Source organism: Trichosurus vulpecula, chromosome 4, assembly GCF_011100635.1.
Source record: "Trichosurus vulpecula isolate mTriVul1 chromosome 4, mTriVul1.pri, whole genome shotgun sequence".
Classification (NCBI taxonomy): domain Eukaryota; kingdom Metazoa; phylum Chordata; class Mammalia; order Diprotodontia; family Phalangeridae; genus Trichosurus; species Trichosurus vulpecula.
This window is the reverse complement of record NC_050576.1, coordinates 307275987-307293554: the sequence shown is the minus strand read 5'-3', so window position 1 is coordinate 307293554 and position 17568 is coordinate 307275987. Positions and strand designations below refer to the sequence as shown.

The 17568-nt window shown below is 40.9% G+C and overlaps 1 protein-coding gene across 1 annotated transcript in view; it reads right to left on the bottom strand.

Moving 5' to 3' along the window:
• Window positions 1-11340: 11340 nt before the first annotated feature.
• The window catches only part of VWA8 (von Willebrand factor A domain containing 8), a 391960-nt gene continuing 385732 nt past the window's right edge, over window positions 11341-17568 (bottom strand). The window contains exons 43-45 of the mRNA XM_036757477.1: window positions 16397-16492; window positions 15484-15722; window positions 11341-12849 (exon numbers count right to left, since the gene is read on the bottom strand). Of these exons, the coding sequence (XP_036613372.1) occupies window positions 12741-12849; window positions 15484-15722; window positions 16397-16492 (444 nt within the window). The 3' untranslated portion in view covers window positions 11341-12740. The remainder of the gene's footprint in view (window positions 12850-15483; window positions 15723-16396; window positions 16493-17568) is intronic.

Below are 17568 nucleotides of genomic sequence, written 5' to 3'. Positions count from 1 at the left end.
AGTGTGTCATGACCCTGTAAAAATAGCATTGGAGTGCTAAAACTCAGAAGGAGCTGAGGCCAGTGAGGATTGCAAAGGACATAAAAAAGCTATATTGATGAGGAGAGTTCTAGAACCCATTACTAAAGAGATGAACATCTAGCAAAGTAAGGGATGATGACAAAGAGCTAGCAGGGATTCATCAAGAACAGGTTGTGCCAATCCAACCTTATTTACTTTTCTTTCTTGACAGAGCCCTAGCTTTCTCATCTGTAAGATAAATGGGTTGGACTAGATGGCTTTGTTCTTTCTTCTAGTTTTCAGATTCCATGATTCCAAGTCCAATGCCTACCGGTGGTCCAGCAGTATGGGCTGATTGCCAGTCCCTTCCTTCCTAATGAATCTGGAAATCCAGGATACAGTAGTTTGCTGGGGAAGGCCTGGGGAAAAAGCTCTTCAGTTATGCAGTTGTGATCATCAGTGGCAGGATCCCTGGCAGCTGCTGCGGAGCCTGGAGGATTCTAATACCAGCCTTCTATTTCCTCATTGGTCCACTGAGAGCCAATTTTTTTTTTTTAAACAAAAGGGCTTATAAACCCAGAGGTTTCTTTTGGAACATTCCCTCTGCCATGGTTTGACCTTTCAACCCCAGCTCAACCTGTAATCTCAGGGAAAATGAAGATTGGCTCATTTCTAGGGAGAAAAAAGCAAAGCAAAGCAAAACAAAACAAAACAAAGCCCTCTTCAGGAAGCCACCACACACAATTAGGCCTCAGACTGCGAGCTGTCATTACCCTCAGCTCCAGGGGTGCTTGGTTGCCGAGTTTACCTCCCAATTCATACCCTGCCTGTTGGGCTTGAGGTCAGACACAGGACAGGCAGTGAGGAAAGCTCCATTGTCGGAAAAGGAGTGTTGGATTTTCTGAACTGCCCCTAGCTTAGAGCTGTGGGCAATGATAATTAAAGCTGGGGAGGGAAAGGGTGAGGAAGTTCACCGAGTACACTTGATTCTCTGTCCCCTTATCACCCAAACAGAGTGGTGTAGTACAAAGACCTCTGGCCTGGGAAACAGGAGGGTCTAATCTTGGCTCTGTCCCTAATTGGCTGTGACACCTTGGGCAAGTCATTTATTCTGAGCGTCTCCTCATTTGTAAACTGGGAGGGTTGGAATGCTGACCTCTAAGGTACCTTCCGGCTCTAAGGTTCTATGTCTTTGAGCCACGATATGTGTAGTTCTGACTTCAAGTTCATTCTTGTTCTCCCTTTCCCCATGTCCCTCTTCTCTCCATCAGAATGCCCTTTGGCCTCCTCTCTACCTACCAAGTCAGCTTGGCAACGGGTGCTGACTTGGCATTAGGAGACCTAGATCTACTGTATCCTGTTTTAGATGCTTACTTGCTATAGCTGGTCGCTTAACTTCTTAGAGACTCAGTTTCCTTAAATGTAAAATGGTGATAATACCATTGCTACCTATCCCACAAGGCTGTTGTGAGGAAAATGTCTGGCAAACCTTAAAGTGCTATATCAAGGTGAGTTAACAGGGAATGTTTCCTAGATCTACAATAATTCTACGTCTTCTAGAAGGCTTCCTGAGTTCTCCAGCCCCCATGATCTCTCCTTCTCTGGACTCCACTAACACTTGCTGCCCATACCACTCATTCGGACACATCATATTTACTGCTACTTAACCAAGGGTGCTTTCTTTTTGTAGGTCTTTAACCAATCACTGCTTGGGTGGGGGTTAGACCTGTGGCCACCCCACCTTCTCAGTCCTAGCTATCTATAAAGTTTAAAAACAATGCGATGTCACAAGTATTAAGCTTCTGTGTGCAAAGCAAGGTGCTGATGATACAGAGACAAAAAAGTCCAACATCATCTCTGACCTTAAGGAGCATAGTTTACTGGAGGATACAACTGTTGTACAGATAAGTGGCTGTAATACAAGGTAGAGTGTAACTGGGGAGAGGCAGGGGAGGAGTGATCCAGAAGATGTTCTCTAAGAAAATTTGAGGAGGGAAAAAATACATTTAGCAGAAAGGGTCAGAAAAGGCTTCACAGAGCTGAGCCTTAAAGGAAGAGAGTTTGACTGGGTTGTTTATGGTGTTGGGGAGGCAGTGTGGGGGGTTGGTCATCCTCATTTTCCTCATCTGTAAGAAGGTGAGGTTGGATTAAAGGACTTCTAAGGTACCTTCCAGCTCTAAACCTATGATTGTATGTTAACCTAGCAATATGCACAAGCATTGCATGTCATTAAGCACAAGTCAAGCAAAACTAACCTTGTTTAGGATCATTAGATTGGTGGATCGCGGACTATCTAGATTGTAGCAAAGCATTTGATAGAGTCTTTCATGGTCTTCTTCTGGACAAGATGCAGATCTATGGGCTGGGTGAGTTAAGTGAGTTTATAGCTGGTTGAATTACTTGTACCCAAAGACCATGGATTGCTAGACTTCTCAGAATCTCTGAGTTGGAGGGGACCTCGGTTGTCTGATTTAGCTCCTACGTGAACCAGGAATTCCCTTTACAACATCCCTCACAAGCCAGAGGTCTCCCTTTTGGAGACCTTCGCTGATGGGAAGGTCACTACCTCCTGAGGCAGTCCATTCCACTTTAGGATAGCTCTAATTATTGAAAAATTTTCCTTACATTGAACAGAAAAATGTCTCTCTCCAACTTCCACCCATTGTTCCTAGTTCTATCCTTGGAGGCCACGAAGAACAAATCTAATTCATCTACATGACTGCCCTTCAAATTCTTGAAGACAGCTATCATGTTCCTCCTAAACCTCTTCTCCAGGATAAACATCCTAGCTTCCTTCAACTTATCCATTGTTGTCGAAACACATATCTCCCATCCTGGGATTTCTTGAAGCCAAGAGTAATTATTATTTTCATAAAATGACAGCACCAGATGAGAACTCCAGAGCTTATCTGAACTATTTTAAAGCAGGCACGGTCTCTGACCAAAAGAGAGACTATTATTAATATTTTAATGTAATTTTGTTTGGTCATCAGAATTGATTAAAAGTCATATTTAATAAAAACCTAATAACTAATTTCAAATGTTCTCTTTTGTTTTTATTATCTATAGACATATGTGTATCTTTCTCTTTTTTTCTATGTGTACACACACACACACACACACACACACACACACACACACACAGGTTCACTCACCCTTTCTTTCTTTCCTTTTAAGCCCCACTTTGTGATCCTGGTTTAAATCATGCCTCTGAAATTTACTTACTCTATGATCCTAGACAAGTCACTTAACCTCTATCCACTTTAGAAAACTCTCTACGACTTGTTTCCCAAGTCATACATGGGTGATGACCCCATACAGATGAAATCACAGCACCTCCATGTGTTTATATACTAGGAAGGTAAGTCAGTAGTTCATTCGGTGTTTAAAAGACCGGAATTTCAGCAAGGCATTAGAAAATCTTTCATGAGATCACTGGAGACAAATTTGAAAGATGTGAACCAGATAGTACAGTTGGATGGATTCCAAGCTGGCTGAATGGCTCAGCCCTAAGCCCTATCCTGTATATAGCTAGTGGGAACATGTTTACTTGTTATCTTCCCCATTAGATTGTGAGTTCTTTGAGGGCAGGGACTGGACATCTTTTGCCTCTTTTTGTATCCCCAGTACTTAGCACAGTGCTTGACACATAGTAGGCACTTAATGGTTACTGACTGACTTGAGGGAGTAGTCAGTTGACCATTGGGGGCCCAATCAAACAGGACAAATGGGGGTTGAAAGAGTGAGCCTAGAGGGGGTACTACAAGTACACATATTTCTCCACTATGCATGAAATCTTTAATAAAACTAACCATGTACTGGGGCACAAAAATCTCATAAACAAATGCAGAAAAGCAGAAATACCAAACACATCCTTTACTGACCACAACATAATAAAAATTATAACAAATAAAATGCCTTTGAAGAAAGGATTCAAATTGAAATGGAGACCACATAATTTAATTTTAGAGAACTTGTGGTTCAAAGAACAAATCATAGAAACAATAGGTAATTTTATTAAATAGGTAATTTTCATCAAAGAAAATGACAACAATGAGGAAATATGCCAAAACTTTTGGGATACAAAGAAAACAGTCTTTTTGAAAATTTTCATATCTCTAAATACTTTTATCAACAAAAGAGAGAAGGAATTGATTAATACTTTGGAAATGTGACGAAAAACCAGAAAACCAATATATCCAAAACCTCCAACTAAACGCTAAAATTAAAATTATGAAAAATCAAAGAAGAGATTAAGAATATTCAAAACAAAACTCCATCAATTAGATAAATAAAGTAAGAGCTGGGGTTCTTTTTTGGGGGGGAAATCCACAAAAAAACCTGTTAGTCCATCTAACTAAAAAATAAACCCGAGGAAAATCAAATCACCAATATAAAAAATGGGAAATGAGTTTTTACAACAAATGAAGAAGAAATTAAAGAAATTATTAGAAACCACTTTCCTCAATTACATGGCAGCAAATTGATACTTAAATGAAATGGATGAATAATTATAAAAAATAAGATACTCAGAATGAAAGAGGAAACGGAATTTATATACCCACACTCAGAAAAGAAACTGAACAAACCATAAAATCCCAAACAAACTCTCGAAGTAAAAAGTCCCAGGAAGATGTGGACTTATAAGTGAATTCTACCAACTATTCCAAGAACAGTTAATTCCCATATTTAATAAGCTGAATATAAAAATAGGAAAATAAAACATCCAATTATTCCTTCTACATGGGTTATGATATCTAAATGAAGAAGAGACAAAGCAGAGAAAGAAAATCATATAACACTATCCTTAATGTATTTAGATGCAAAAATATGGAATAAAAGATCAAGCCACTGGACTAGATGACATCTAAAATCCCTTCCAGTTCTGTGTTTATGATCTCATTATCCGTCATATAGTGCTCTTTGATCCTGTTAGTCAGGGATGGCTGTCCCCCTTACATGTCACATTTTCATTTTGTACCTCACACTTCATTTTGCAACTCTTTAAATGTACCTATTATGTCACGTGATCATATGTACTCTCATTTTATCCCTTTATTAGACTGTCAACTCCATGATGGTAGGGACTGTATATTATCTGGATTTTGTATCTCCTTTCCCACCCTTACCCTGGCACATTTTAAGGGCTTAATAGTTTTTTGTTGAATTTTAAAACATAGTGAAAACAACAACTATTATCTAATAATAGGCAATAGTTATATTATCCTGCAAAGTTTGCAAAACACTTTACATAGACCATCTCCATCTGATCCTTATAACCACTCTGTGAAGTAGTTGTTGCTATTATCCTCATTTTACAGAAAGAGAAACTGAGGCTAAGTGACCAGGATCGCTTAAATAACAGAGGCAGGATTTGAACACAGATCTTCTTGACTTCAAGTTCCACATATGATCTACTATACCAAACTTCTTCTTAAAATTAATTGCTTAGCTCCCTTGAGAGGTTGTGTTTTGCCCTGGGTCCTGCAGCTGGTATGTCTGAGTCAGAACTTGAACCCAGGTCTTCTTAATGCTAAGGCTGTTTTGTTTACTATCCCATGTTGCAATATTTGTTAATCAGAAGATTTTGCTCTTTTCATTACTCAAGTTAATATTACTTTGGAGTTTTTTTTAAGAGATTGTTACACAATGAATTCTTCCTAAATTCTTTATAGCTTTATTTCATAAAACATACCACTCCAGAAGAGCAGTTTTTCCCCCTAGTCAGTTAAGTAGAGAAGTTTACTCAACAGGAGATATAATTTTCATCTGAGTTCGAGAAAATGAGTTTTTCCTGCAGGCAACATTACTCTGTACCCTTCATTAAAAGGCTAAGGTCACAGTAGTGAAAAGAGCTTCCCTAGTCCTGGAACTGCACAAATTCAAGGATGAGTCATTAGTTGGGTCCATTGATGTTGAAGGAAATTTTTCATAATCATTAGGACATGTGCTGGGATGGCAACGGAAAGTTCCAGAAAAGATGCTTTCCTCTTTGTTATCTATAACAGGAATATCTAGATTACTATGTAATTATTATGTATTATCTGTTATATACATAATAAGTTATATAACATAGATGTTTAATATACATAATATAAACATAAAATATATATATATATATATATAATATCTATAATGGTAATAACTCTCCATTCTTGAGCTTCCTGTACAGGCTGAGGCTGCTTGGACAATAGCTACACTTCTGGGTTTATCCAATTTGATTGACTCTGTTTTATATCACCAGTACTCCTCTCTCCCTTTTTCTTCACCTTACTTTATTGCTTCAAGGAGCCGTGATCTCATTCACTAGTGCTCTATGTACTGAAGCAGAACACAACCCTTTTACAGTGAGTAGATAGTTTCACGGGTTGTTGTGACCAGAAAAAAAAATGACCTGGTTGCCAATGCCCTGGCGATGAGCCTCTTTGTAGTTAGGCTGGGTCCTTGGATGACAAATAGACCATTTAAAGCTAGGCTTGTACTTGAAGCCCTATCAGCTTGCTAGGACCTGCCACAACTTGGGCTCCTCTGGCACTGCTTTCAGGGACAGGGTCATCTCCACCCTATGAGGAGGCATCACGGTAAGCCTTCGTTGAAAGTGTCCCATCCTTAATCCAACAATCTATCTACATCAGCAATCTTCCCATGACTTCACACAACGCTTAGCTCAAGGTCTCCTGCATTACAGTTTTCACTGTACTTGTTTTGCCCTCTATTAGATTTAAGTCCCTTAGAACAGGGCTTGTGTTGTATCTGTTTTTGCATCCTCAATGCTTAGGCGCAACACCTTATGTAGTTTCATTAATTTTAGCTGGACCCCTATAATACTGTTGGTGTGGGAAATTCCCCCAACTGATGCAAGTTTGCAGTTGCTCAGTAAGTTAGGCTTAGAGTTACCTGTGGCGCTGAGAGTTAGTCTAGCATGTTCAAAGTTCATGGGTTTACCATCAAATGTATCTCTAAAGTTTAAGTATGGAAGCTAAGATGAGAGAGTTTTGAACCTGCCAACATCAGGAAGCCAAACTTGTCCTGACAAGCAGATTCATTAGAGTTACCTGGTGGCTAGGTGGCTCAGTGGATAGAATGCTGGGCTTGGAGTTGGGAAGACCTGAGTTCAAATGTGACTCAGACCTTTACTAGCTGTGCAACTTTGAGCAGGTCACTTACCATGTCTGCCTCCATTTTCTCAGCTGGGAAAATAATAGCACCCACCTTCCAGGGTTTTTATGTGGATTGAATGAGGCATTTGTAAAGTACCTAGCACACAGCAGGCACTTAATAAATGCTTATTGCCTTTGTTCTTCCTTTCTGAACTGTTTAATAACTTGCCACAGTATGTGGCAAAGGAGAATTTGAACTGAGGTCTTCTCGACTCCAAGACTGCCTTCCACCTATTATGCCAGGATGTCACATGTAGTAGGTGTTTAATAATGTTAAGTTTTGTTGATTAAAACTTCTTGTACACGCGAAGGGTCCATTATTGCATCACACTTTTTCTCTGCACAGTATTCGTCTGGGACTGGAGCTTCTATGTTGGAAGAGTTCGTTAGCTTGAGAATGGTTTTAAATATAACCGAGATACTGTCCCATTTAAAAATACCCATGGATCGCAGTATCAGGACTCGTCTTTATTCATATACAAGCACGTTAAATTTTAATTTAATTTTATCTTCTAAATATAGTCATACATTTTTATTTTAGTTGCATTCCAAAAGATATAAACTGATAGTACTTTCCAGGGCAAGACTATCTGGTTTTATTTTGTATTACTCCCCTCTAATCCCATCTCTAAGCCTTTGTATACATCTATGCCTGGAATAAACTTTCCCCACTTCTTAGAACCCATGTCTTTCAGTGTCAAGTCAGATGTTTCCTTCTTCATGAGGCCTTTCTTGATCTGCCCAGCTGCTATTGTATCCTCACTAAATTACTTTGTATTTATTTGTTTCATTTGCGTGTACTTATGCGTATGTATCTTGTCTCTCCCTGTAGAAGCGAGCTCCTTGAGAGCAGGGGCTTTTTCATTCTTGTCTCTTATTCTCAACATTCAGCTCTAAATCTATGGCCCACAGTACCTAGCACATAGTAGACTTAATAAATGCTTTTGGTTAAGATGGATTTCCTTAGGCCATGTCTGAAATAAGTCTGATTGCTTTATACTACCCTTGCTCTCATGAGGGGTTTACAATGAAGTTGGTCTGGAGATGGCAGAAACCTAAGAGGTCCATCTGGTCAAACACCTCCATTACACACATGAGGAAAGTGTCTCTAAGCTCCTGGAGGGTAGGGGCTGTCATTTGCCTCTTTTTGTATCCCTAGTGCTTTGATGGTACCCGGCATATAGCAGGTGTGTAATAAATGTTTATGTATTCATCGCTGCCCAACCGTAGCAAGGTCTGTTTTATGATGTGAGAAGGTTCAGCACTCTCATCTCTTTTCAGCTTTCATTCTTAAGCTTTAGAAAAGCATTGGAGCATACCTTCTCGCACTCCGAATCTGATTCAATGCCTCACTCGATCCTCCTCGGAGGTACACAATTCTGATGAATTACTCCTGCCTGCTGTGAGTCCAAACACTCCTCGCCTCCCCCCAAATTCCCCACAGCTCAGCATCTTTTCCGTAAGCCCGTTAGAAGATGGGCAAAGGCCCCAGTGAGAAGTGTCTTGGTAGCTGCGGTCCCTGCTGTGGTTTGCTGGCCTGAGAGGTCCCAAATGATGTGGCCTGTGATTCTTCCCAGCTTGAAAGACTGTAATAAGGTTTGATGTAGCAGAACACAACGTTCCCTCTGGCCTCCCGCCCCAAGGCAGCTCCAAAGGGCATTTCATCCTTCATCCTCCATCTCCAGCAAGGAGCCAAATACCGCAAGCGTCATTCTGTTTTAGAATTATGTAACACTGGCATTCTAAAGCAAACTGCCCTGCTGTGCACCAACAGATGCTCTCTCTGTTTAAAGGGTAGCGACCCGATGGCATTTAGTCTTGGAAAAGAGCGTCAGATCATTCTCAACTTGAGTGGTATGCTTGCCAAGCAGCTCCCCCTCTCTAGGGAGATTTTTTTTTTTTTGTTTACCAGGATTTAACAACTTGAAAAAAAAAAAGCACAATTGCTCATTGTTCAGCGGGAGCACAAAGGTCACGTGCCACTTTTGGTGCACAGTGGTTTTCCACTTCCCCTCCTCCCCTTCTTCTATTTGATTCCCTCAGTGGGGAGTAGCGCATTCTGTAATTATCATTATCTTAAAGCAGCAATGAGCAAGGTAACTGAAAAGTAACCAGACCTTGGCACCTAATGCTAAAGAGAAGTGTGCACTCAGCCCCAGGGCAAAATCACCTTCTAATAATTTAATGGTCTTTTTTTACCCTCTGCCCTGGCTCTGTGAAGGCTATTGAGGTCGCTTATCTTGGACAAACACATGGATGCATGTGAGGATGCCACATAAACGCACTGGGTATGGAAACTGGGAGATGATTTATCATTCTGTGATATGCTGGTGGGCTTCTGAGGACATCAAGAGAAACTGTACTAAGCTGTGTGACTCTTGACAGACGTGCTGAGGACAAAAGCTGAGTCCCTGATCCTGAAATACATACATAAGTTTCACACATTTTCCACAAGAGACATTACATTACCTAGAGTTATATATGTATGCACACTACGTATATATGCATGTATTCGTACATACATATGTGTTTTACCATAGCAAGACTTTTCTTTAAAATGGCAGCAAATAAGACTTTTCATCCAAGTGTTTTAAAACACCCTATAAATGTCACTGTGAATTTTAAAATATTGTAATAAAATAGCCTGTTGTGTTCAGTTTGCCAGATGATGCAGGGACATTTAACTCTGCATGGTTCTTGACCCCAGAGAAACATTATGCAGGATAGGGATATGTGTATGACTTGTTGACTTGTTCTGATAATTGCTTTTCATGCGAAAAAACGAGACCCAAAAGCCTTATTTGCTATTCCCCCAGGCCCCTGGGTTCCTCTGCTGTTTGGAATCATTTACATTTCTTTCTATGTCCCAATAGGTGTGAGGGAGAAGCAGGGTTTGAACAGTCTGGAACTGGCCAGAGCTTAGTACTCCTACTGTCTCTTGCTTGTCTCTCATAAACATCTTACAAAATTCTATGTGGAAAAATTACCTTCTAAATGGAAATCTGGCATTTGAAGTCCTGCTGCTTGTTTTCAGAAAAATATTGCTGACAACAATACAGCGTTCCACCTCTGACATTTCATAGGAAGCTGCTATAAGGAATGACTCACACGAAATAGATGAGGCACTTATGCAGGATTTCTTATACTGGGCTTATAGTTCTGCTTTTGACTTAGCTCTCTGTGGGTGAACACAACAGATTCTAGGGTGGGTACTTAGCATATATCTTGGCTACTCTTTAATGCCCCCCACCAAGGTATAACAATGAATCTTCTCATCATTTTGTGAATACCCTACTAACATAAAGGTTTAGACTTCTTCGCATGATAAAGCCCTGAGGTCCTGACAATAAGAAATATCTATGAATAAGCTTATAATTAAATACATTCAGAAATAAATGCATAAGTTTTGGGTGACAGCAGAAGTGGGAATAAACTATTCCCCTCCCAATCCTTCTCCATTAAGAAAACAAGAGGTCATTCTCCATTGGGTAGGATTTCAAATGAGGTAAGGTGGGGGGAGACGATTACTAGGGGAAAGTTTTGGCTCCTGCAGCTTATAAGGTTCTAAATAGTCAAGACTAGATTTCTGATCTACCTCCACCCACTCCCTGCCCCCAGCTGTTTGTTTAGTTGTTCAGAGGTTGAATTCCCAAAGGCTTATCTAGTCAATGCTACTGTGGTAAGTGGGCAAATTTCAGGTGGACTGTGGTCTAGAAGGACACCCACAGGGGCCATAAGCTAATTGCCAAAGTTCATCGCTGAAGCTGGAAGCAGTTGGCTACTGGGCAGTTTTGATTAAAATGACTAACAAAGAACTTTTAGGGACTCCTTCTTGCTTCCTAGGGAGCCCCGTAACGTGCCTGGCTATGGGTGGCAAGCAAGTTGAGGTAGCCAGGGGTAGCTGCAACGATGCCTGATTAGTCTCTGCAGAGGTACAATTCAAGGACAGGCTGCAGAAAATGACTACCAAAGGCATCACTGTTCACTCTAGAAAAAAAGAGAAATGGCTTTAAAGTACAATGAGAAGGCCGTGGCTGCAGCCCTCCAGTGTACAAACCCACAGGATGATTCTCTGCCCAAACACTTTCAATGGCCAGAATCCTTCCCTCCATTGGACACTGCAGCACCCTCAGGCCTGGCAGCCAGACAGTGGGCATGGAGTCAGGCAACAACAACAAAACACATTAGAAATTGGATTGCTTTTTATTGGACAGTCAATTACGTAAAGTGGAACACGCTGGCCTGACATTTTTCCCAGACCCTTAGGCTTAATTAGGAAGACATAATAAGCTATATACAACTTCAATTCCTATTAGATTTTAAGGTTACATTATTTATAGGCCCTTGTTTTCCCAATTCAGGATGAAAATGCACAGACATGTACCCCTGACTTGAGGGTCAGCTGTGAACTAAGGCTGTTTTGCTCATGGAGGAGTCCAGCTCTTGTGGAGGGGTTGGACTTTGCTGTAGAAGTGACATCTGGCTGGTTGGGAAAGGTCAGCTGGCTGAAGCGAGTTTGTCAATGAGGCGAGGAGGGGGGCACAGTGTGGCTATGTTTCCATCCTCTCACAGGAAAGGTGCCTGACTGTTCTCTGGGGCCTCTGCTCCCTGGCATTTGCTTAGTTTCCTTTATGCCTTCTTTTGGGGAGGTAACCCCCTCCTTATGTTAACTGTCTCCTGAGATGTTTTTCATGTAGACAGATATCATTACAAGTTTTACATTTGGCATACCTAAATGAAGTAGTGGAAAGCATTTTTGTGAAGAACCAGAGAGATGGGAAGAAATCATAATGGGGCAGGGGACCAGTGAGAATAAATGTCTGTTGAATTAATTAACTACTTTCTCCTGGTTCCTCTTTTTGCTTTCCCCAGGGGGCAGACAGAATGTCTTAAATGTTAAATGTCTTAATGTTTCATTGGAAAGTCATAGTAGTGTAACCTTTTCAAATTTACATGGGGAGAAAAGGCAGTCTAAGAGTTCTTGCATTCCTTCTGGCTATATTCAAGAGAAGAGAATTATGGAGAGAATTTCTTCCAGCCTTTTCTAAAATTCTCTTGTTAGAAGGCCATCTTCAGTCAGTTTCATCGGCTGAGCACTGGGTTATCCCACACTAAAACTATAACTCCATTGTTCTCAGGAACTCAAGGGACTGAGGAGAACTGAGAGAGGAGATGGATGGCAGGAATTATTGGACAAGTGCAGGTTGGGCTGGTTACCTTGTGTAGAGATGAGTTTGTCACTTCACTTAGGAAAGCAAAGAGAGATTGTTCTTCTTCCAACAGACTCCTGGCCTGTAGTTCTCAGCTTCTTCCTCTGCTCCTAGTCCTCTGACAAATGCGAACCAACTAAATTCCTGAACTTTAATGAATGACTGCAAATTTCTATAGGCAAGCCCCACACCTCTGTCTTTTAGAATTCTGATTGAAGAATACTTATTTAGAGAGACTTGGGAAAATACAGATTAAAATGTTTCACCATCCCTTCTTTCTTGAGAAGCAGATCTTTTCAGAGCGATACATATTCTTGCTTTAATTTACCTCTTCTAGTGGCTAAGCTAGAGTGCCCATAAAGGACCATTCTTAGACACTGGACAGCATGGTAGAAGTGAAGATCTGCTGCAGAATTTGAGGGATCTCCTTGGTATCCATGGCAACAAAGGAGCGGCCTGCCGGTAGAGTTTTCTGAAGCCTGTGGGTTTAGAAGGGGAAAGAAAATTACCAATGCAAATTGGGCCTTCCCTTCCTCTGCCAGCTGCAGCAACCTAGTCTCCTCAGAGTTTCTTAAAAAAAGGGAAGTTTTTACTTTCTAATACCTGGCCAGTCCTGGACATTCATCCAGCTGTCAGCAGGGATGAAGGGCTTGGGAAAGCAGTGAGAGGAATCACTGAAATGAGGGAGGACCTGGTATAAGGGTCTTTTCAGTAGGACAATGAGCCTCTTTCAAAGGATTTCCTTTCATTTATTATAGTCACCATTTCTGTTGTTTGAAATTCCCTCCTTAGAGGACAGGATTAATTGGGCTGATCCAGTGGTAGAAAGGGCTCTGGGGCATCATGGAGTTTATTGTTAGGATTTTTAACCATCAGAAAAACTATAGTCCCAATTCAAGGATCATTTTGTTACATCTTGTTGTATAATGACCGAGGGGAAGTCTTCATCCTCTATCTGCTGCAGAGTGAAGACAACACTGGGCTTGGATTCTGGAGAACTGGGTTCCAATTCCAACATGGACACTTATTAACTATGTGACCAGGGGTAGGCTCAGGATGAGTGTGCTTGTGCCGCCTCCCTCCAGAGTGGTTGGTTGAGTTATTTTGCTTACAGGACTTGGGCGACATTGGCTTACAAGGATGAACATTTCAATTCCATTCAATTCACATTTACTGAGCACATGTGATATGAAATGTGCAGTACTGGGTGCTGGAAATACAGAGGAGAAGACGAAAGAGGACACAATCATTTCACCTCAAGAAACAATAATCTATTGGAGTCAGGCTCTGAACCCAGGTGCTTTGCCTCCAAATCCTGGGCTCCTTCCATTATGCCACACTGCCTCCATCTGAGGAGGGAAGGATCATTTTAGGAGCTGCGGGGAATAAGAAGACTCTTCCTGGAAAAGGGGTACCTAAGAGCTGGAGTTCAACAAGAGATGATGTGGAGGAAGAAGGAGCAGAGGGTGACAGAGCTGGGACAGGCTGGGATATCAGGGATCAACAGTCCCCTAGGAACATGAAAAGCAGAGTGCCAAGAAATGGAGCATCCAGTCCCCTTCGATTCTAATGAAATAGAACAGTGAAATAAAGCTAAGCAGAGTGTTGGAGACAGATTGTAGAGGCCCTGGAATGAAGTCTGAGGAGTCCGCATGTTCTTAGGTGGGAACCATTCTAGGGAACCACAGGAAAGCTGTCCACAAGGGAGTACGGTGATGAGACCCGTGTCCTAAGAGGAAGAGAAACTGCAAGTAGAAAGACTAGTTAGACTGAGACCGAGGACCAGCCACGCAGAATTGGGTAGAGGTGACAACGAAAGGGGAAGTTCTTTCTTGTAGGTGGGCAGAATTGATGAGGGTCAAAAACAGTTTGGGAGCACTCCCACACTTAGATTTTAGAAAAAAGGAAGACCAGCCAGGAGAGGATATTGGGAAGCAATAGTTAGAAAAGTAAGAGAACCAGGAGGAAGCGGTGTCTCTGGAGGAAAGTCACCAAAGGAGGGCATGGTCAATAGGATCCTCTACTGTGGAATGGCAGAAGATGACGAGGCTTCGGAAGAACATCGAGATTGAGTCATTAGGAAGTCCCTGGCAACCCCCGAGTGGCAGGGAGGGAAGCCAGATTTCATCAGGTGGAGAAGTGGGCAAATTAACAACAAACAATAATAATGACAATTCATAGAATGCTCTAAGGCTTACAGAGTGCTTACAGATATGATTTTGTTTGATCCTCAGAACAACCCCGAGACGTTGCTGTTATTATTATCCCATTTTACAGACAAGGAAGCCAACAGAGATATAAAGTGACTTGTCCAGGGTCACACAACTAGTATCTGGCTACGGCAGGATTTGAACTTTCCACTGTACCACTGAGGGGTGATTAGGGAATTCAGGCAATAAGAAGTATAACAAGTAAGTGGAGAAGACGGAAGGAATAACAGGAAGGAATAACAGTCAAGTGAAGTTGTTTGTTTTTTTTAAGGATAGGGAAGACCTGAGGATATTTTGTAGACATAAGGGAAGGATAAAATAGAGAGGCAGAGATAAAAAAATGAAAGAGAGAAGGGATGATCAGCTCATTCAACAAGTAGTTACTAAAGCCTTCTATGCGTCAGGCACTATGGTACTGGAGATACAGAGACAAAAATGGACAGTTCCTGTTCTCATTACATCCTATCAGGGAAGCCAATGTGAACACACATGCTGTATACATATTCATCTATATAGAAACATATACCTATATTTACACATACATGCCTATGTGTAATACGCTTACGTATGCATACAAATATATACATATTAGTACATATATGCATTAGACATTCATATTATATATTACAATATATAAATATATTTACATACACATACAAATATATATATTCTCATCTATATTTCTATATAGATAAATACAAGGTAATATTTTGGGGAAGGCATTAGAAGCTAGGGGATCAGCAAAGGTTTCGTGTATACGTGTAAGGTGTTGTATTAGTTGAAGTTTGACAGAAAGTAGGAGTGCTAAGAGACAGAGGTGAAGAGGGTGTGCATTCCAGGCATGAGGGACGGATGAAACATTTCATAGACATTTCCTCTGTTTGATTCTACAAGAACACATACCTTACTGCTTGGTCACCTAAAGATCCAATGAATATGGCAAAAGCGTTGACTTGGGGGTTGGCTGTCAAGACCCGGGCGAAGCTCGTTGGGGGTATGCCGTACCGTTCCAGGTTAGCGTCGCTCAGGACAATGACAAAGTACTCATCAGCATCCTCTTTGGCAATCTCAGTGATGGCATGTTCTGTTCCTTCTAAAGTATGGTCTCCGCTCATGCAGAACTGTGTATGAGCATGCATCGTCTGTGAGTAGAAGATATGGATCAAAAATCTTGGTGAAGAAGCCCCTTTAAATAACGGCCATTTTCAACAGCAGCTATGGGTGTGTATCAGTTATTCCCATGGATACTAATGACTCGATGTGTCTGCGCTATTTCTGTGAAAGATGCTTGAGAAATTACACGATATAAAGCTGAGTTCTCAGACTGTTTCTTCTCGGTTCTGGGATAGAGCAGAATCACCTTTTCTGTTTTGGTTTTCTGGCTATTCGCAGAATTACAAAATTGGATGTAAGCTTGAGAGAAAACTCAATGTATTTTCCCTTTCCCTTCTTCTCTCTTGCCTCCCCTACCCCTGCCAAAAAAAGAAAACCCTCTTCATAACATCAATATATTTTAAAGAACAGTCCAGACAAGCTAACAACTGGATCTAGGACTTGAAATAAGTCACAGAAACAGGGTTCTAAGTAGAGTAAGTTGAGAGAAGAGGGACTATTTATTTTCGATTTAGATTCTCTTTGCTGGAGGCCCAAGGTAGGGTGAAATATATTGCACCTCAAGGTGGTGCATCAACATTGGAAAATCAAAAAATTCTTATTTACATCTCTTCTTCATTGTCTCTTTTTAGTGACCAAAAGATACTTTCTATAGATCAACAAAAGTCTTCAGTGCACACAAGTATCATCAGACTGTCTTTACCTTCAGAATCTGAAGTCTTTCCTTGTTGTTCCTGGGGATTTTATCCAATGGAACCAGGTTAACATAACCATCTCCAGAGTGCCCAGCGATGTCATACTGCAGGCAAGAAAATCCAATGGTTAGAAATTTACATGTACTTTTGACCCAACTACCACCACCAGCAAATCCAAAATTAGGCAATAGTTCCACTTTTGGGGAATTGTGTTCAGTTGGAGGTACCACCTTTTAGGAAGAACTGTGACAAAGTTGACCATATCCAGAGAAGAATATTAAGGTTTGTGAGGGATCTAAAAACTATGCCTTAGGAAAAACCTTTGAAGGAACTGAGAATATATAGCCTGAAAAAGAGGAAACACGGGGAATGTGTGTGAATATCATAACTGTCCTCAAAAATCTTTAGAGGCATCATCTAGAAGACAATTTTAGAAGTAGGTTTTCGATCAATAAAAGAATTTCTTAATATAATTATTGGGAAGAGGAATGGGCTATCTGATTTGGTAAGGAGTTCCCTGCTTGTGTACGGCTTCAAAAGGATGCTGATATATGCTTGCTAAGGATGTTAGGGAGGGGATTAATGTATTGGTTAGGGAACTGGATTAAACGACATCTAAACTCTCTTCTAAGTCTATGATTCTAGGACTAGTCTTATGGCACTAGATAGGTAATAGCACCTTAAGCCATTCTATAGTGTCTGGTTGGTTATTTCAAATATAGGGATGATGCAGGACTTGAGAAGTTATGGGCACCTTCAGGCAACTTTGGAATAAAAAAAATTCTAAGAAGCACCAATATCAATCAACAAATATTTATCTAGTACCTACTTTGTGCAAGGCTACAACAAATAGAAAGACATGTAGGATGTGATCTCTAAGTGACAATATTCCTAGAAGTCCTTTTTACAGTTGTAAAAGCTGTCCTCCTCATCCATTTCTCCTGGAATCCCTCATTTCCTTCAGAATTCTGCTCAGGAACTTTATTTTACATGAAGCCTTTCCAGATACCTCCAGCTTCCCCAAATTACGCTGTAACTCTTTTGTATATACAAATACACATAAATATACCCAGGAACAGACATGATGTCTTCCCAGGCTAGATTGCGAGCTCCTTGGGGTCAGTGACTCTTTTTGCTTTTGTCTGTGTCCTCTAAAACACCGTCTGGCACTTAGCAGGCA